The 22,695-nt window shown below is 33.3% G+C and overlaps 1 protein-coding gene across 10 annotated transcripts in view; it reads right to left on the minus strand.

Moving 5' to 3' along the window:
* The window catches only part of NR3C2 (nuclear receptor subfamily 3 group C member 2), a 358,516-nt gene that overhangs the window by 127,963 nt on the left and 207,858 nt on the right, over positions 1-22,695 (minus strand). For 9 of the 10 annotated variants that reach the window (XR_004230317.1, XM_031942985.1, XM_031942992.1 and 6 more), the window contains exon 3: positions 21,494-21,645. Coding sequence is in view for 9 of the 10 variants with exons in the window: in XM_031942985.1 (XP_031798845.1) it covers positions 21,494-21,645 (152 nt within the window). In the remaining variant the exon portion in view is untranslated. The remainder of the gene's footprint in view (positions 1-21,493; positions 21,646-22,695) is intronic. The other variant, XM_023505949.2, reaches the window with a different exon arrangement.

Consider the following 22,695-nt stretch of genomic DNA (forward strand, 5'->3'; position numbering starts at 1 on the left):
AATGCATAATTAAATTGGAAAGTTATATTTTTTCTAAGATTGAAAATTCAAAAAACATGAAAAGAATTCTATCATGTCTTTTCTCTGGATTCAAAAAATGTGGCCAAAATGCAAATTGTTTGTGATAAAAGTGATAATTCTCACACACATTTTTAACTTTTGCAAAACATTTTCAATATATTTGATATAATTTGATCAAGAAAGGTAGACACTACTTATTTAAAAGTGGCTCTTGTTTTCCAGAACTGACCCTGTACTCCAAAGTTCCTTATCCTGTAGCCAGCTTGTTGAAGTGTCTCTATGGAACAAGATTGGGCTTTCCATGATAAATGTAATTTATCACCAGGTTTGTACTGGAAATCCTTATCTCTTTTTTTTTTTAATTTAATAGCCTTTTATTTTTATTTACAGGATATATACATGGGTAACTTTACAGGATTAACAATTGCCAAACCTCTTGTTCCAATTTTTCACCTCTTACCCCCCCCCACCCCCTCCCCTAGATGGCAAGATGACCAGTAGATGTTAAATACATTAAAATATAACTTAGATACACAATAAGTATACATGACCAAAACATTATTTTGTTGTACAAAAAGAATCAGACTCTGAATTATTGTACAATTAGCTTGTGAAGGAAATCAAAAATGCATGTGTGCATAAATATAGGGATTGGGAATTCAATGTAATGGTTTTTAGTCATCTCCCAGAGTTCTTTTTCTGGGCATAGCTAGTTCAGTTCATTACTGCTCCATTAGAAATGATTTGGTTGATCTCGTTGCTGAGGATGGCCTGATCCATCAGAACTGGTCATCATCTAGTATTGTTGTTGAAGTATATAAATCTCCTGGTCCTGCTCATTTCACTCAGCATCAGTTCGTGTAAGTCTCTCCAGGCCTTTCTGAAATCATCCTGTTGGTCATTTCTTACAGAACAGTAATATTCCATAATTTTCATATACCACAATTTATTCAGCCATTCTCCAACTGATGGACATCCATTCAGTTTCCAGTTTTTAGCCACTACAAAAAGGGCTGCCACAAACATTCGTGCACATACAGGTCCCTTTCCCTTCTTTATAATCTCTTTGGGATATAATCCCAGTAGTAACACTGCTGGATCAAAGGGTATGCACAGTTTGATAACTTTTTGAGCATAGTTCCAAACTACTCTCCAAAATGGTTGGATTCGTTCACAACTCCACCAACAATGCATCAATGTCCCAGTTTTCCCGCATCCCCTCCAACAATCATCATTAGGAAATCCTTATCTCTTAAAGATGTATGTCAGGACTTGTGTTCTCCTGGTTTCGTCTTCAAAAACAGTCACTGATAGTCACTCAACAAGCATTTATTAAGCATCTGCTATGTGCTATATGGCAGCATTTTGCTAGATCAAGGCTTCCCAAACTTTTTCTATTTGTCTTCCACTTGTGTCCCCTTTTCACCCAAGAAATGTTTATGTGACCCAACTCGAATCTGAGCCAAAATGTTTCTTGCAGCATTCATACATATATAGTATATCATGCTGTGTATTCAAAACCAAAGCTGCAGTGAAGTTGCACCATGTAACACAGGCAAGAGCCTTGGATTCATTCCGCACTTGGTTTTGAAATAATTTTTGGTTATTGTATTCAGAAACTTTTTACTCTTGCCAAATTTTTTGTGACCCCCACATTCAATTATGCAACCCCATATGGGGTCACAACCCACAATTTAAGAAGCTTTGTGCTAGACAACAATGATACAAATGTAAAGTTTAAATATACAAATATCACCAAAATGGAACATGAGATTTGGTGTGGAGAATAACTACAGTACTTAATTATTAAGTTCTTAAAACTATCACATAGGAAAAAATATTAACATACATTTTAAATTTAGATTGTAAGATTCCTGATATACCTGTCTATAAAATGTGCTATACTACACTTCTGGATTTGCAAAGAGGAAAATCCATGTATTGTTTTAAAATACTTTCATGTTTCAATACTATAAGAAAAGAAAATGAGACAGAATAAAATAGGTACGAACAGCAGGCTCCCATTAAGTACTGAACTATGAAGGGAAGCAAGGTATTACAAGGTAAAACTAGAGACAACTTCCCATCGCTGGTATTTTCATATCTGATATGCTTTGTACCCCTTTAAATAGAAGGAAAAGTACATATCTCTAGCTGGCTAATAAGACACCCCATCTCTTGGCAATGATCACTCTCTCTGACTGTCCCTCATGGCTGGAACACTTTCACCTTGGCTCTATCAATGGACCTCCAAAATTCTACCTTTGACAAGAAGTCTTTGCCAATTTTGCCAACTTTGCCAACAACCTTGGAGTTTTTAGAGAGCAGCAAGTGTCTGGTAAGATAAGGTACCAGATACTGCGGTTGTTCCTCAAGCTGAACTGTCGAGTGTATGTTTCCCTAAAAGAATATTTTGCCAACAGCTTGCCCATGGTAAGCATTCACATGGAGGTTCTAGAAAAAATGGTACAATGACCCTCTCAAGGTATCTCTGAGGAACTTTAGTATCAGAGACACGAGAGATGCCGACACAAGCCCACCCAGCAAGGCATGTCTGCATCAAAGAAGGCATTGTGATGAATGATGAAAGCAGAATTACAGTAGCACAAAGGGAATGTAAGATATACAAAAACCCAAATGCTGAGACAGTATTTGTGTCCAGACTATGGAAGAGCCTTCTGAGTTCATATTGGACTATTCAGCTACAGTCAAACACATTTATTTTGATCTCAACATCAAGCCATTGGTCCTTTCCAAATACAAAGATCAAGAAACAGTCAACCCTCTTAATTCTAGCACCTTCTTCCAGTTAATTATTTCCTATTTATTCAATATATAGCTTGCTTTTGTATTTGTTTGCATTTTAGTTCCTTGAGGACAGAGATTGTCATCTGCCCTTTCTTATATCTCCAGTTCTTAGCACAGTGTTTGAACACACAGTAGGGCATTAATGTATGTTCACTGATTCAAATTATTAATTGATTGTGATTTTCTGAACAATATTATAAAATGAAGCAACAACAAGTATTTGACTTAGACAAGGATCCATAATTTATTAAATTTTTATTTATGATCATTTAATATAGTGTGTAATGCTGGACTTAGAAGTCAGAAAGATCTGAATTAAAATGATGCCTTAGGCAATTCCTAGAGTTGTGAGATGTAATAATAGCAGCAATTTCAGAGTTTTGTTATATTACATGAGATGATGTATGTAAAGAACTGTATAAATGAAAACTCTGATAACAACCATTTCTACTACAATTTAGTATTTAATAAACATGATTTACATTTGTATCTTTCCCAATGTTGGCAGAGTGCCTTACCCATAAAGAAACTCAACAAATATTTGTTGAATGGAAGTGACAGGCGATGATGACCTGTGAAAAGATTCCATACTAGTTATAGGACAATAATATGAATCAACAGCTCCCAAATTCCTTTTTTCTCGTATTCATACTATTTTGCTAATGACCCAGACTAACTTTCAATGTTACCTTTGATAGATCCTTATATCCAACTAGTAGCTAAGTCTTTTTGCTATCCCCTTAAAATCATTTCAAAATAACAACTACAGAAACAGAATTATTTTAATAAAAAAGAAAACTAATTCTTAGAGATCACAGAATCCAACTACTTCCTTTTGAGACTGAAAGATAAAGTGATTTTTGCCAAAGCTCACAAAACTGGTTAATTAGAGAACTGGCACTTAAATCAGTTGATTTTCAGGGCATAAAGAACTTATTTTATTTTATTTTATTTTTCAAAAACATTAGCAAGTAATTGTTGAAGGGAACCAGTATAGTAAATTATAAAGATTGTTGGATTTGGAATAGGATTTGGATTTAAAGCTCTCTCTTCCACTAGTTGGCTCTGTAAGTTTGAAAAATACACAACATTTCTGAGGTAAAATTTCCTTATCTTTTAAATGAAGGGAACTGGAATAAAGATCTGCTGCTGCTATGAAATTATGATGTTTATTGTCAAACTAGTTACCAAATGAAAAGTCATATGAAGAGTAACTTTCATCTTTATAATATAACATTATTATGATCTAGGTGGATGGAGTCAGATTTCTAGTACTTCCTCTGGAATATAAATAACATATCCTTTGGTCCAGAACTAGTAATCTACTCACGCCTCAAGCAACTCAACATTATCCATTATAGACTTTAGAAATGCATCAGTGAGGGAGACTTTACAATAGGCAATTACTATCCCCTAAAGTTTCTATATCACACATCCCAACTCCTCACCCTACACACCCTAACATATATTCTCTTGTCTTTCTCTGCTCTGGCTCTTGTCAGCCTCTGTCTTTGTCACTTCTTATCTGTCTCCGTCTTTATCCCTTTCTCTTCTAACTAATATTTTTAAGTAGCTCTAACACATGAGGAATCAACAAAAAAGAGTATCTGCCTTTAATGAGGCTATATGCTAACAAGGATGACAATAAGTACAAACACAAGTGTACAAATATACATAAATATATAATGCATATATACAACATACATACACACAAGTATACATATGTATGTATCTATATACATACATACACATATGAAATAAATACAAATTCATGGAAGGAATTAGCAGCTGAAGTATGGAAATAGTATATGGAGAGAGGGGCAATTTCAAAAATAAGCATCCATGATGTGACTTCAGTAGCAGAGAATGATCTAAATTCTAAATTCTAGCCCAGTCTGAAGCCTGAAAAGAAAAATCCAGGGCAGAAATCCCAGAAAATACTTGAAGTTTTGCCATGGAATAAGCAAAAGCTCCTAGCTGGCTGGTAGTGGCTGAGTCCAGTAGCAATCTCCTGCTGCTCATTCCCAACCTCAACTCAGAAAGTTATAAAGCTTGAACTAAGTTGGCTTTGATCAGACTTGCCCCAGATTAGGCAACTTTGGGAACATTGATGGCTTGCAGGTACACTCAATCTAAGATATCCCTAAAATAATGGAATAACACAATATTTAATACACTAAGAAAGCACACCCTAACTCCAGAGAAGTAGACAGACTCATCTAGCATCAAGTCCAAAGTCAGGAAGTATTTTATTAGAATGACCAAATAATAACAACAAAAAAAGAATCCTACAATAAAAAGCTATTATAGTAACAGGGATGCATAACATACCCAGAAGATGATAATTTCGAAACACTTATAAGCAAAATCTCAAAGTAAAACAGAGCTTTTGCACAAATTTAACTAGAATTCCTGGAAGAAATAAAGAATTTCAAAGAGTTAAAAATGTTTTAATAACTTCTATTTGCCTCAGTTTACTCATTTATAAAATGAAGATAACAGCACCTATCTCACAGGATTGTTGTGAGGATCAAATGAGAAAATATCTGTAAATTGCCTAGCGCAGTGTCTGGAACATAACAAGCACTACATGTGTACGTGTGAGTATGCACTTCCTGACCCTTCTTTCCTTTCTTTCGGACGTGGCCAATGTGGAAATCTGTTTTTACTTGACTACATGTTTGTGACAAGTTTTTATTTTTCTTCTTTTCTCATTTGTTGGATATGGTGTGGTGGAAATTTTTTTTGTTGATTGAAAAAAATATTTTTAAAGAGAAAAAATATTTGAAGGCTTATTACTACATATAAATTCTCTACACCCACCAAAAAGAGATCACTTAAACTCAGTGCTTCAACTTCCTCATCTACAAAATCTTAAACAACTATAAGATATTAAACAAATTTGATGGCTTTCAATATAACTTTATAATTCTGGACTACAGATTACATGAACATATTTTTGCTGAACTAGGTACAGATAGCTGCTGAAATATTCAAAGGTCCACTCAGTCTTTCACACTGTTGCCCAAGCCATTCTTTTTTTCTGGTAGCTCCAAATTGGTCTTTACTATGCAGTTTAAAAAGTTCTTTTTAGTACAAAATTGATTGAATAGGAGGACTGGGGTAGGGTGGATCAGAAAGGAAAAACTTTGGATCCAAGTTTAGGGAAAAAGAGTATCTAGGTTACTCAGCTCTTAATTTTCTGACAGCTTGATTAAGTACATTTGAAACCGGCTAAAGTCCTTCCCTTCAGAGACCACAAGTATCAGTTGTTTAAGTAGCATCCTGCCATGAGGTTCAGGGTTCTCCATTTACTCCTCTCTTCTGTCATTTGGGCTGGTTTTTTGTTTCTACATCTGTGACCACCTGAAGGAAGTTTTCACCTTTGTCTTCCTCCTGAAGACAAGTTTAGTCTGTTTGAAAACTGACTTAAAGTTTACAAACTCTTTTTGGAGGTAAAGACCAGCTAAGGTTTTTCTTACACTTTAATGGGCACAGACCTGAGCAATGGGATTGGACCTGCGATATCATCATTAGCTCCCAGGTGAGGTAACTTCCTTTATCAAGGCAGGTCAGTATCTAACTTTGTAACTTATACATAGAGTTTCCTAGAGTACTATAAGTTAATTGACTTCCTTAGTTTACATGGCTAGTATAAGACTGTGTCAGGACTCAGATACAGATCTCCCTAGATTAGAAGCCAATTTTCTACCCACTAAGTCTCAATTTATCCATGTATCTATCCACATAGAATATATATTCACACACACATAGAGTATATATTCATATAAGCGTCCTGGAGGGTGACAATGATCAAATTCTCTCTCTTTTTTTAAATAAACAAAATACATATAGTTATGCTGCCACTTACCATTAATACTTTTTATAATTTAGTAATAAACTTCTATTTAAATTACTCAGTAAAAAACTCAGTAAAAATAACTGAGTAAATACATATAACTTTAAGAGGCAATGTGTCATATGTGTCACTGGGAGTAAATATTTAGCCTTAATGGAGGAGGACCTGGGATTGACTTTGAGACATAGTGCTTGGTTAAACCTGGGTAAGTCTCTTTGTGCTGCAGAAAACTCTAAAAGATTATAAATGGTAGAGATGGTGTTGTCTGCATGAATGATGGGAATTTTTTTCTCCTTGGATTTCTCTATTCAAATAAAACTACAGATCAGATCCCTATATTATTCCCTACATATGATGATAATGGAACCTGTATATAAGATTATTTCTAAGATGTATGCTTAAAGAAAGAATTTTTTTTCTTTTTATTGCAACAGGATACTAAATTTTATAATTTTTTAAGCTTTTTGTTTTCAAAACATATGCATGGATAATTTGATAACACTGACTTTTGCATAGCCTGAGTTTCAGATTTTCTCCTTTTCTCCACCCCCCTCCCCGGAGGGCAAGCAATTCAATATATGTTAAAATATATATTAAATCCAACATATATAAACATTTTATATTCTAAATATTTTTGCCAGAATATCAGATGCACACTTGGAAAAATTTTACTACTTCTTCTAAGCCATTGCATACCAGATACATGCTGAGATCATATGAATAAATGCCTTCTACATTGCAATAACTATGCCAACAATACTCTTGTAAAATCTCTCCCATATGAGGTTAGTATCAATTTATTCTTAAAATAGCAGCAACATTCTTAAACACCCTACAAATTATGAAATATAATATGATTCTTGCTGATGCACATGAAAATCCTGTAACAAATTGCTCTATTAAAGTAAAAAAAAGACTATCACTGTCAATATTTCATAGGGTCCCAGCAACTGTGGAGATTTCTAGTTCCCTCCCTCTTTTTACAGATGAAGAAAATGATGCATAGAAAGATAAATGAGCCACCCAGAGTTATACAGCCAATTAAGTGGCTGAGGTAGGATTTGAATCCATGTCTTCCTGATTTCAAGCACAGCACAGAACTATATCTTTTGCTGACAGGGTACATCAACCTCAAATTTCCCTATCTATTTCCTTTAAGATATTTGAGATTTATTTTTCGAAGCAGCCAAAATCTGAAGGAAGAGAAAAAAAAAAGTAGAAAAAGAGGAGAAAGGAAGGAACAAGGCCATTCCACAGCTCTTTTTTTTTCCACGAATAGCAGAAAAGATTTCTATACCATTTTAAGTAAACATCATTTTTGGTATAGCAACTCTAGTAAGTAAATGGCAGAGGTATCATCATCTTCATTTTCAAGAATGGGAATTCTATGAAGGCTGCAAAGAGTAATGAAAGATCACCGGTTTGGAAGTCAGAAGACAAGTTTGAATCCTCAGTGCTGCTTCTTCACTGATCTTAGTTATTTACTAACAATTTAATTTCCATTATGAGCCTCAGTTTTGTCATTTGTAAAATTAGAGGGTTGAACAGATTCCCTCTAAAATTCCATCAAGCTCTGAATCTGTGATCTTTTGAAATCTTGAAGCTGGGACTAAAAGCAGAGTCTCCTGACTTCACAACCAGTACTTTTCCCCCACTATACACTGGATTCATCCTTGGTGAGTTATCTAGGGAGCTATTTTTCATAATACAACACTCCTCTTATAAGAATCATTACTCAAGTCAAAACTAAACAGCACTCATTACTGCAATACCCTCCTGGGAATCTGGTTTGTGTTTTTCTTTTTCTTTCTTTTTTGAAACAGAAAATACATTTAAAAATTCAAGTAAAAATAAATCAAATGTGTTACAATGTTTTTTTTTCAAATGATGTTAATATACATGGTTTCTGAAAAACAACACGTATATATCATTTATTGTATCTATGAATTGTGATTAATTCTCCCTTTCATTTATTCTCCAATAAACTTTGCTGCCTGTATAAGCAAATAACTTCAAGCAATTGTTCCAATAGTTCTGATCTTTTATACTGGGAGACCACTCAAATAGATAAAGCGTTCTATAAAGCACACAAACAGAAAATCATGCTATTTAAGTGACTAAAAGAAAAGATATGTGATTGAATGAAGTTTGCCACTCAGGAAGAGAATGGTGAGTTGAAGGCTGGTGTTCATTAACCAATGAAACCTAGCTCTCTCACCCCCTACCAAGCATTACCACTAAGCAAATTATTACTACTGCTATGGAGCTGAGAATAAGGCTAATTTTATTTTTATTCCACTGCCATAGCTACTAGCATTTTAGAAAGCTGTTACACCATTGATCTAAAATTGTTTGAAAGGTTTATGTGAGCAATTCTCTCTTATCTCCTGGGGAGATACAGCTACAGCACCCCATTGTACACAATAAGACATTAGCTAGCATTTAAAGTTTAAAGAACATCAAGTATTATTTCAACAAAAGTGGAGTTCTACTAGTGGGCGGTACACACCTCTTTACCATTCAAAACGACTTTTCTTAACCAATACCCTGCTGAAACCAAAGGGAAAAAAAGTACCCACACAAGTGACCTGGCAGACAATGAATTTAAGTTTTTCAAGTTTCTTAAGGCAATGTAGAAGTATCTGATAGTCAGGAAAAGAGATACGTCTATTTTTATTGTTTACCATTGCTTACCTTTTGAATCAATTTATGGAAATAATAAAATATCATATTTTTTATTAAATTTTTTCTCCAGATTAGTTACCAACTTAGATCATTTTCTCGATACAAAATTATCGAGCATCACAATGAAAAGACAACTATCCAGACTGAATTCTACCCAATCTATTCAATAGGCATTTATTTAAACTATTGAATTCTTGGCACCAGCTACTGAAAAGACTAAGGAAAGGGAAAATAGGTCCTGCCCTCAAGAAACAGCAACATGTGGAGAAGTAAATGCATAATATATGCAAAACAAATGCAAAGTAATTGGGGAGAAGAAAGACACAAGCAAATAAGAGAACTAGCAGAGAATGAGTCATTTCAGCTGAAATTTCCAGGGAATAAGAAGAAATAGCGCTCATGCAGAGGAATGGAGCCATTCAAGAGATGGATTTTCATGCATTCTTAGGGAATAGCATAGAGGTTAGTCTGGTCAGAATGTAAAATGTATTGAAGGGGGGCAAATATTCATTTAAGATTGATTAAAATAGTTTGGAGACAGATTGCCAAAGATTTTAAATACTAGAATAGTTTCCATTTTCTTCAAAAGGTAACAGGGAGACAGTGAAGCTTCCCAAGCAGGAAAGTGGCAGTCACACTTGTGTTCCAGAGATATCAATTTAGCAGCTATATGGAGAATTCATTAGTGAGGGGTCGGTTTTAAGCTTTCTTTCTGTGATTTCCACCCACAGTTCTAATTCTAATTTCTAGGGACAAAAATATCATATCTACTCTGTTTTCCACAGAAAGACCATTGAGCTCTGGTACTGCAGCTTAAACAGCTTTAGTGATTCTGTTTTGAGAACCCTATCTTCAGTCTACACAACATTTGGTTAACCTTCCTTTGGAAGTGTTCCAGCTTAAAATAAAGAGGATGAAGGAAAAATTAGGAGAACATGATGTCACACAATTGAGTACAGTATTTCATATATGGTCTAACTAGAGCAAGACATAACACAATTATCAACTATCTTATTTTGAGTCTCTCAGTTTCTTTGAACACATCCTAAGGTCATGCTCTCTGTTTTAATTTTCCCTTCCCCTCCCCCTTACCTTGTTATGCTGTTGTTTCATATTGAAGTTTATAGTCTGATAAAACCTCCAGACTTTTTCCCCCCTCCCCCCGAAGGAATTTATTATTAAGTATATTTACCCATCTTACACTTGATGGATTTTACTTTTTGAATCCAAATATGGGATTTTCCAATTATTTCCCTTAAATATCATCATGCTTGATTTACCGTGTTTTTAAAACCTAATTCAGATCTTGAGTGCAAAAATTTTTTTAAAAATTATTTATTTTTATTTATTATAATAACTTTTTATTGAAAGAACCCATGCCAGGGCAATTTTTTACAACATCCCTTGCACTCACTTCTGTTCCGACGTTTCCCCTCCCTCCCTCCACCCCCTCCCCCAGTTGGCAAGCAGTCCTATATATGTTGATTATGTTACAGTATATCCTAGATACAATATATGTGTGCAAAACCAAACAGTTTTCTTGTTGCACAAGAAGAGTTGGATTCAGAAGGTAAAAATAACCCGGGAAGAAAAACAAAAATGCAAACAGTTTAGATTCATTTCCCAGTATTCTTTCATTGGGTGTAGCTGCTTCTGTCCATCACTGATCGATTGAAACTGAATTAGGTCTCTTTGTCAAGAAATCCACTTCCATCAGAATACATCTTCCTACAGTATTGTTGTTGACGTATATAATGATCTCCTGGTTCTGCTCATTTCACTTAGCATCAGTTCATGTAAATTGAGTGCAACAATTAAAAATTTTTTTTAACCTTTCTTTTTGAATCCCAGCATAATCCCAGCCTGGCACAGTAAGTGCTTACTAATTTTTTTTAAAACTTTGTGTCTTCTGCAACTTCATTTGCACACTTCCCTAAATCTTGATTTAAATATTTAACAAAACTGTTAATAGAGACATGTGAGATCTGGAATTACTCATTAGAGATCCTTTGGTAACTATTTTTTGCACCTGATCATTCAAAAAGAAATTTTAGTCACATAACTATGTGTTATTATCTAACCCAAACTTTTCCAACTTACCTACAAAGTTAGCATGAGAGAATAGCCAAATTCTTTGCTGAAATATATTGTCTATGGCATTTTCCCTAATCCATCATTTCAGTAATCCTTTCAGAAAAGGAATGAAGTTAGTCTGGAATAACTTGATCTTGACTAAATTATGCTGGTTTTTTTCCCGTTAATTCTTTCCTTTATACATTCTCACTAATCATTCCTTTAACAATATATTCTAAAACTGAAGAATCAAAATAAACTTCATTGGTCCATAATTTGAAGATCTCACTTCTTTTCTGATTTTTGATAAAGATTTTGCTATTTCTTGACTTGTAGCAACTTTCTTTTTCTGCCAACTTTTCAATGCTGACACAGATTCAGCAATAACATTTGCCAGTTCTTTCATGACATAGGATGTTATTTGTCCAGGGGTAGTAATTTGAATTAGCATAATTCTTTATAACTTGAGATTTTGATTCCTTCTTACTAATATCTGTTTGTTCTTCCCAATCCAAAAATCATTATTCTTGGAAGAGAAAACAGAAAAAAATACATGTCAAGTCCCTCCCTTATCACTGTCATCAACTATGATTAACTACACTACTCTAAAAAGGGAACCTATCTCTCCTTAAAAAAAATCTTCTCTTTACCTTAACACAAGTTTTTAAAAAATCCAAGTTGGATGTTATACATCTACTTGGGGATTCTAAATCCAAGATACAGAAAAAGAATGGTTTGACCAATGAACAAGGTTTGTTAGGTGTCACAGAACATGGGTGGGAGAGGAAAGATTCCAGAATTGCCAAGGTGAGGATCTCTTTATTTGCTTGTATATACTTATAATTTTTTTCCTGGGGGAGGGGACAGTTAAAAAGAGGATAAAGTATTTTATTTCACAGCAAGAGAGAAAAGGCCTGAAATGAGTTACTAAGTCTTTAACAGACCAAATTTTAGGCTGGCACCAATTACCATTTGTAAGTAAGACAGCAATTGTGCCAAAGAAAGCTTTATTAAAAGGAAAACAAACATTCTGCATCAAGAAAATTATAGTAATCTAGTTAAATAATAATAATTTACATTCATATATTACTTTAAAGTTTAAAAAACACTTTAGCAACACTCTTGGGAGATGGATAGCAGAAAAGAGTATTATGTGCATTTTACAGATAAGAAAACTTAGGATCAATGATGTTCTATATGACATGTTCACAGCTGTATAGCTAATAGATTAATGACATAATTTAAACCCAGGTCTCTTTGCTTCTGTGTCCAGTAAGGCACTGACTCGTTCTGGGTTGTTTTAAAAGGCAGAATTAGAAACAAATGAAAGTTACATAAGGAAACACATTAGGGAGGAAACCTAGTTATCACTAGAATGACAATGAATCGGCCTGTTAGGTAACAATTTTTCTATTACTATATTCAAGCAGAGGCTGGGAGAACATCTACTGGATATCCAACAAAAAGAATTTTTTCATTAGGGAGGAAGTTTAAATAGATGAGATTGCTAAAAGAATTCTGACCCTCAGATTATATAATTCTCTGACTATGAATTACACCCATATTATTCCCCTTTTTAAAGAATGAATAATATAAAATGAGATCAGTAAATTAAGCTTCATTATAGTAAGCCTACAACTATGGAAAATTTTACTGAAGACTGGCAAAAAGAAAAGCCTAAAGTAACCTATTCCTCATATCAGGGTCTTGGAACAATGGATTCTTTAGTAAAATGTTGTGACATCCTCATACCTAATTCACTGGCAAATGTTGTTCTATCTCTTCCTTTTTGTATGTAGTACATATTTCGTGAAAGTAAATTGATGTACTTCCTTATTCTCAAACCAATGTAAGTAAATAAGCCACACTACAATAAAATTATTTTGTAATTATAAAGATAAGTTCTGTTCTATGTACTACAAATCATACCATGAAAAGACAATTATTAACAATAAACTTTCTTCCTTTAAGTGATTAAACCTGAAAAACTTTCAACTTGATCATTCAAGTGAATGAACTTGTTCTCTCTAAAGTTAACAGTGATCTTCACCAAATCTATTCACCTCTTAGTTTTCCATTTTCTTGATATCTGCATCCTTGAACATTGGGAATAATTTTCTTCTCTTGGATATTCTCTTCTAAGTTCTTTTAAATATGTTTTTATTTTCTCCCTTGTCTGACCACTCTTTTTCAGCCTCTTTTACAAGATCTTCCTCTAAGTCACACCCACAAGTCAGTTTTTCCCCAATGTCTTGGATCATCTTCATACTCTTTTATACTCTTTGCCTTTAGAACATATCTCCCATTGTGATTCCCATCTCTTGCTCAGAATCACCAGTGCTCACTGGGTATCTCCAACTGGATATCCCATAGCCATTTCAAAATGAATATGTCAAAAATGGAACTCAGTATCTTCTCCCTTCCTCTCAATATTCTGTTTCTGAACTTCCCTATTATTATAAAGGACAGCAGTATCCTCTCATTTTTTTCAAGTTATCAAACTCTTCATCCTTGACTTCTCACTTTCACTCAGCTCATACAGCCAGTCTGTTACCGAGTTTTATCATTGGTACCTTCACAACATCTTTCTTAATTTCTCTTTTTTAAATCATAAAACCATTATGCTTGGACTACTGAAAGAGCCGTTGGTTGGTCCTCTCAACTCCAGTGTTTCACTTTGTTGATCATCTTCCAGAGCACACTTTACATATTATTACCCTACTCAACAAACTATTTGCCCCCTGATCCTTCCATGATAAAGTATTAAATCTTCTGTTTCTTAAAGTCCTTCACAATCTGGAAGTTGTCAATCTTTCTAGTCTTCTTACATTTTTTACTTATCTATTTACTTTAAAATCCAGTAACTGGTCGCCTTCTGTTCATCTCACAAGTTACTCCATCTCCCAACTTGGTAACTTTTCATGTTTATCTCTAATCCTTGCCTTAAGAACAACCCCTCACCAGTGCCAACCTTCCCTCTGAGATTATCTCTCATTTATACTGTATGTCTCTTGTGTGTATATTATTGGTGCATGGAAAATGAACTTAGAAGTCTTTACAAAATCTAGAAAAAATAGAAGCCCTTTCTATATAAGCCTTTTGCTTATATAGCTATATAAGCCCTTTATAGTCATCTAGTCTAACCAATTCCTTCATTTTTACATATGAGATAATCATTTTAGAGAGGTAAGGATTCTTATAGATGGTTCTATAAGAATAAATAGCAGAGATAAGATTTGACTACAAGATTTCTGGCTTCAAATCTTGTGTTTATAAAAATTCTGCTAGCTAAAAAAGGCTTTTTTATGTATATTACATTTTATATTTTATGAAAGGTAATATTAAGGTGAAGTAGCTGACAAAAATATTCTCATAAACAGGAGATAACCTTGTAAATAGTCTAATTGTGCTGTTGTTATGTATTTATTAAATTTCAAGCAATACTTCCCACAGTAAGTGTACATTAATTGAGAGTTTTAGGCTATGGAGAGGCTCTTCACAAAACATTAATTTATTTTAAGTAAATACTTTCTCCTTCCAAAGTATTCTCTAATAATTTATTTCCCAAACTTGTTTCAATTTCACAATAGAAAAAAATTAATATGACTTCAAGAAACTCCAAATCCCATAGACAATTATAATCAACAAATATTTCTTGATGTAAGGAGAAATAAAACAGGTATTAAGCATATTGAGGAGACCCTGATGGTAAACTGATGGGAGGATACAAACAAAAATGATGCTGGGTGGGCTGTGATCTGCTTCATTAAAGAGAATTTCTGAATCCATGCTTTCACCGATTCATTTGACTAGCTAAACAATTAAGTATTTTTTGAAGTACTAGATAATGGAATCAGAGAACCTTGGGTTCAAATGTTCTACCAAATATCGTCCTGTATGATATTGAGCAAATAAATTTTATGGGCCTCAAGAAGTGGACTATATGGTCTCTCTGAGCTCATTCAAAAGATCTAAAATTAAATCTAAATCTAATCTACGTACTGTTTACATGCTATTCTTCCTGAGTTACATTTGGTTCCAAATAACATTCAATAACAGAATAACAGAAATAGAATAAATAAGAAGCACAAAGACTGAGATATATTCCTTTGATTTGTGGAGGAAGAGTCAAATCATAAGAAAATAAGCTTATGTGAATTCCTTAATTAAAATATTTAAAGTATTAAGTGTCTAAGACATGTAAAGCACCATCACAATTCTGGATACTAATAATACAAAAATGAAAAATAAAATAACATTCTCTCAAAGAGCTTAGACTTATTTGGGGGAAAACAGGATATGTATGCACAAATAAATATAAGGTAGAATGTGACAGGAAAGAGAGAGATGCAAACTAATCAAGAAAAATGTGTGAAAAATGCCTTCAGCTACAGAAGAATCAGAGAAGGATTCATGGAGGATATGGTAGCAGAGTTGGGCCTTAAAGGAAAAGAAGGATTTCATTAAGAAGAAAAGAGGAAGGGGTGTATCCAAGTACAGGAGACAGCTTGTACCAAGGCAAGAGAGTGAGAAAGGATCAGATAAAAGTTCAATTTAGTTGGAATCATATATTAAAGTATGATATAATGTGAAATGCAACTAGAAAGGTAAGCTGGATCCCAACTTTGGAAGACATTAAATTCAAGGATAAGGGATTAATATTTCATTATGTAGGTCACTAAAAGTATACAAGCAAGGGAGTTTCAGAATCAGGCCTGTGCATTAATTTTAACATTTGTGTGAAGGACAAATTAACTAAGTAAAGGTCTAGCGGCAAGAAAACAAATTAAAGGCATTTACTGAGAGTCAGTAAATCAATAAACACTTATTAAGAACCTACTATGTGTCAGGTACTGTGCTAAGAGCTGGGGATACCAAGAAAATTAAAAGAAAGCCCCTATTCTCAAAAAATTCATTGTTTAATGAAGGACACAATTTGGATATTACTGTGAATTAGCATAGAAGAATAGGAGTGAAAAATGAAAGAATATATATGAATTACACTAGTGACTGATGAGGTACAGGAACTGAGTGGGAAGAATCAAAAATGTTTGAATTTTATAGCTCATGTGACAGTAATAATCTAACCCAACTTCCTTATTTTTCACACCAGTAAAACTTAATTTTAGAGATGAGAAGTACTCAAATGACTCAAAACTAATAAGTGGCAGAGCTCAGATTTAATCCCATCTCTTCAAAATACAAGGTCAATGCTCTTTTTAATATAACTCCTCAAGGTTTTTGATACTGGGTCACTAGGAATGGAAGTACCATCAATAGAGAAATGGGAAACTGGGAGGTGATACCAAATTAGGAGAAAGAGGTATGCAGTTGATGGCATGGATAGCACCAATCTAGATAGATGTGTCCAGCAGCCATATGCAGATGGAGAATTAGCATTTAGCTCAGAGACTGGTGCTAGATACATGCATATAAAATATACATTTGAATTTGGTATTGGCTCTCAGAAGTGAAATATGAAGCAAAGAGCTTCTCTGATGTCACTATTCATTCAAGTTAATTTCCTATATCTTTCAGATATACAGAGTAATAAAATCATAATTGATGATCAGAATGTTAACCATGAAACACTGCAAGAAACTTTATGATCAGTGTACTTACTAAGGGAGAAAAGTGACGGATGCTTTAGTTAAGCAACAAATTAAATGACTCCTGACATAATTAATGGTTATGGTTGGAATACCAATTTTATATGATGAAAATCTATCCAAGGATACAAACTTCTTAAAAGATGTGTTGCTCTGGACCACTTAAATAATTAGGTTCTATTTCAATGTCTAAATACATCATGCACAATTTATATACTTTTCAGTTAAGGAAACAAGAATAAATAGTCTAAAAAATAAAAGTAAACAAAGGATAAAATATGAACCTGAAAATCTTAAATTATAAAATAATCTCAGAAATTACCAGGAACATTAACTCAAAAGCAAAAAAAACCCTCATCAGAATAAATAATAAAATTTAAACATAATTAATCCCCTTATAAGAAACTAATGATACAAATTAAGAGAAAAAAAGTTCTAATAATGCTTCTAAAACTGAAAAATTTACCATATGGAGAGTGTGATACTAAATGATAAAATGCCAAGCTTCTGGAGAAGTCCCAAAATGTCATTAACTTGAAAGTGATTCTTTAAAATGTAGACAAAAACTATACAAGCAAAATCATTGAGATTCTACCTATTGAAAAGGTAATTACTAAAGCTATCAAAGAAATGAATAATTGGAAAATAACAGATTCACTGTAGAAGAATTTCTATGTCAAAAAGTCCACCAGAGTGTATCAAAGATGATTCAAGCTCAAACTGCAAAACCAAATTAATTTTTATGTCATCTGGTCATAATAGAAGGCACAGTAAAACTATCAATACTTGTAGTACAAAAGTGTTAAGTGCTGCTGGATACCCTTGAATCCCAACTATAGATTACAAATATAGATATAATATATAACAATGTTCAGTTCTTTACAACTTGGCCTCAATCTACTTTTCCAGCATCATTCCTTAGAATTGAGGCTCTTTACTGACTCTATGCTTTTTCAGTGACTTTCTTTATCTATGAAATACACTCTTTCCTCATCTCAACCTCACAGAATCTCTCCTATCTTTCAAACCTGAGGTGAAAGACAATGGTTTTCTCCATGAAGCCCTTCTTGACCCTTCTTCCCTATAATTACCTTGTATTTATTTTGTGTGTCTTGTATGCATATGTATACATACATATGAATATATATATATATATATATATATATATATATATGTGTGTGTGTGTGTTGTATATTTATGCAGTATGCAATTACATATGTGCATGTTGCCCTTCTCAATAATATAAACTGTTGGAATCCTAGTGTCAACTCAACTTGAAACAAGGTACTAAGTGGAACTGAGAAACAATGCTTGTGTTCACACCTGCACTCACTGGAGTTCACACGTTTAGGAGATTTCAGGGTTTAGTATGAGATATCTGAATTCACACCTCCCTTGAAACTCCCAGAGCCTTTGAAAGAACCAGAAGAAATTTATAAGAAATCTTGGGAGGGGGGAATGGGATAATTTTTGTCTTTGTATTACTTTTGACTCACACAGCACATGCCATATGGGAGGAACTTAATCAAGTCCTATTGACTGGCTGATAATTGTTTAATAAATGTCTGTTGAATTTTGGTCAATCTCGCAGAAATGGGGAATCATGAGGACTCAAAAATCCAGCAAATGATTTTTGTGACTTTATTTATTCCATAAAACAGAAATTTATTCTGTGTTGTCCATGTGGTTTTCATTCATTAGACTTGTGTTTTAGTTGTGGGGCTGTGACTATTATACTGAACAAGTAGTCTCTTAAGAAATTTAGATTAGATCATTGAAACTGATTTCTTTTTGCTCTAAAAACATATCTCAAGAGCAGATAACTATATATTTATGTCATCACATGGTACCATCCTGGGTTAGTTTTTTTAAAATAAATTTGTCTTAATATGATTTCAAAATTTAGCTTCTCCACTTTGCAGTATAATTTTTGTACCTTCAAACTCAGCTATCTATGTGACAACAATACTTTGGGGGAAAAGCACACATTTAAACTCAAATAGGAGAGGTGTCTCTCTGAATGTATCATGGTGGTTCAAGAATAATCATCTCATCTCAGTACTGATATATGAGTACCAGAAAACTCTAGGATTTCATTTAAAACTAGACTATCGTGGGATAATCTATTTCTATAAAGTTCATCTAGAAACAATAAGGGTGGTATCACACACACACACAAATTCTAATCTAGAGGGATGTATAATGTACGCTTGGCTAATATATAACTCTACTTAAAACTCTGCAATTAAACAAACATCTGAGAAATTCCTTACATTAACTGCAAATCTTGATAAAGAGATAAAGTGATTTCATGTCACAACTTTGCAAATCTCTTTCACTCAGTCTTAGTGTTTGAGCAGGGAAAGGAACATATGATTGGTCTTTCCTTACTGGATTTTGGATACTATAGTCTTTCAGGTCTGTTTTATATAAGCACAAATTCATGCTACTTTAAATCATAATGGACTTCCATTTATCTTTCCCATCAGAACTTTCAGTGGTGGTTGTATCTGGGAGACATACACACCAAGTACAAGTGTTGAAAAGTATGTTATAAAATAGAATTTCATATTTATCCAATACCATTCTTTCAAAGAGCTCAAAGTAAATTTCATATTTAAGTTAGCTTAGGATTTGACTATAAACTGGACATTAAACAAAGTGAGTTCTAATTACATCTCAAACACATATTTGTCTTGTGGCCTGAGGGAAGTCATTTAATCTCTGTGTATTTCATTCTATCCATGTGTATTATAGGAAAAATATTTTTCTGGAGTAATTAGCTTTTTAAAAAAATTAGTGGATGCTTTTTTGTTTTTATGTCACATTTATTTCCAAACATCTTTCATCTCTTCAAAAAGCCATCTCATAATAAAAATTAGAATTTGAAAAGCTAAAAGGCATTTAAGCAAAAGCCACATGTGGACCACATCTGGCGATATCCGCCATATTCCACACTCTAACCCCTACCTCTGTAATAAAAGGAAAGAGATACTTTCAAATATATCTACTGAAATAAGAAATAGGTGCTGTCAGAAATATATTTCCCTTATTTCAGTAGAAAAATTGACCTTAAAACAATGAAAAAGTTTCATTATAAATTTCTCTCATTCATAAAATAGTATTAGTGTGTTGTCTCTTTCTTAAACTCCAGACTAAAAATGTAAATTCTCTCTGGTCTTTAAAGAGACAATATATTTTCTTGAGAACTTTAAGAAAAATAAAGACTCAAAAGGTCTTAATGTTGATCTTAGAGAAGACATGCTGTAATTATACAGTCATGATTCTACTAATCATAATACATATTTTCATGAATAGTTAGAAACATTGGATTATTCTTTTATTAAAGAACCATCATCATCATCGTCATCAATCCTGTGCTAATTAGTTGCCAAGTAGCAACCATGATTTAGAAATGAGAAAATCAAGATAAAATATACAGGATTTTAAGAATGTTATTTCTCCTTGATAAAATGGAGACAACTCAGCACTGTGAAAAGAGTACTTCAGAGGGACTTTCATTTGAATCTCAGCCCTATCTCTTGCTGCAAGACCATGATCAAGTAATAACTTAATAACATTTCTTTGGACCTTAGTTTTTTCATCTGCAGAATGAGGGAATTGGAATAGATCGCCTCCCAGTCCTAATTATATGATCCTATAATCTGATTCCTTCTCATTCTAATTCTAGGATCTAAGATTATTATAAATACTAACCTGTGAAAATTAGTTCTTACCCAGGCATTTTATCTGAAGCAGCCCTTGTACAACTGCTAAATAATATTTAGAATTTTTTAGAATTTTAGAATTTTTTTTAGAATATTTAGAACTGCTAGAAATATTTATGCTCAATCAAACATGCACTTGGGTTCTGCAACTTGTTTATTGAACTACTTTATATAAAATCTGGATTTTAATCTATTTTCATTTGCCTCTAAAAAATTTAATAAAGTCTTAACCACTGTTACTGTCCTTCTGATGATCTAGTTCTTCCTGCAGAATGGTGGTCATACTAGAGAGAAAGTATGTTTGCTGATTAAATACAGTAAGTTCTGACTTTTAAGACTAATGTACAACAGAAAAAGCAGCTTAAAATGCTATGACACTAGAATCATTGGCATAGTCATATTCAAATAATATTACATTCAATCAAGATATAATTTGAGCAAAATGCATTTTTCCCCCTTTTCAAAGAACCTGGATGAACCAAAAGAAATACTTTTGACTAGCTGATCAAAGCTAACTGTTTAAAAGTTTGTCCTTTAAGGATTGTGCAATAGGAAACTTCCAGGTGGATTTCAGGTAAGATGGTATATTCACTGCTGACAAATTACTTTAAAAACTGTGTCTAAAGGCTTTTCTATAATTATAATGCTAAAGATTTTACTGCACAAATATGTTACACATAAGGGGAAAAAAGTAGAAAGGAAACACGCACAGGAACATTTACCTTCCACTGCTCTTTTGAAGAATACTTTGCAGCTGCCACAGGTCACCACCCCATAATGACATCCCGAAGCCTCGTCCCCACATACCAAACATATTTTAGAAGGTCTTGATGATGTAGTTGAAACACTTCGTAAAGAAGAACTGTAAAAACAAAAAAAGATTGAGATTATATGAAATGTAACATTAATACACAATTGTGTGAAGGAAATGCTTTGTAAGGTCTAAGAGGGTCAGTCAATGTGGTATATTGGGAAAAGACTAGATACAAGCTCTAGGTTGGCCTATCATGAGTCACCTCACTGAAATTTGTTTTCCCTCACCTTTTTAATCTTTGAATCATCTGGCTTACAAAATTATTGTGATTTTTTTTTGAAAATCACATGAGAATGGATAAAAAGCACTTTAAAAATCTTAAAGTTCTACATAAATGTAAGCTGCTATTATTAGTTGGTGGCTAAGACTTTCTCATTATTGAATTGTAGAAATCTTCAACAATCTCTGGTTTCTACAGAAGAGAGGAATAGAACCTTATATTCCTGGCCTTGAGCGAGATCACTAAAAAAAGCTGGACTATCATTTCACTGATATAGGAGGGAAACAGACTGACAGGAAGGTACGGAAAGAGAAGGAAATAAAACAAACATGAATCAAATTTAAAATAGGATAAAGAGGGCAAATATTGTGGCATTTTAACACTAAACCCATCTGTGTCATCCTCATATTGTTATAACTTAAGATCAAAATATCTTGCTTATATTTTAGTTTTGTCTAGTTATTTTAGTCAACCATAATTTATAATGCACTTATTATGAGCCAGTCTTTGTATAATTGTGTGAAGTAGATTGTCATGGTTTTTTGATATATGCAATACTACTCACATGTGTTATAAAATTACAATATTTAATTTGCCCCAAGTAGAACTCCAGCACAGTAATTTTATATAAGCATAAGTAAAACTGTCAAATTTCCAATACACATCTCAAATTCAAATTCAAATTTTAGCTCGTCCCACAGTCTATTCCTCCAAGCTTTCTAATTTCTATTGCTAACAAAAGGCTTAAAAATCTTAAGAGTCACCTGAATCCCATCTTCGACATTTCTTCCATCCACTCAAATTCCAATTTCTGTTGCTTCTATGACCACAGTATTATTTACCTTTATCTATTTATTTCTACTCACTCTGCTATAAGT

This window comes from Sarcophilus harrisii, chromosome 6, assembly GCF_902635505.1.
Source record: "Sarcophilus harrisii chromosome 6, mSarHar1.11, whole genome shotgun sequence".
NCBI lineage: Eukaryota > Metazoa > Chordata > Mammalia > Dasyuromorphia > Dasyuridae > Sarcophilus > Sarcophilus harrisii.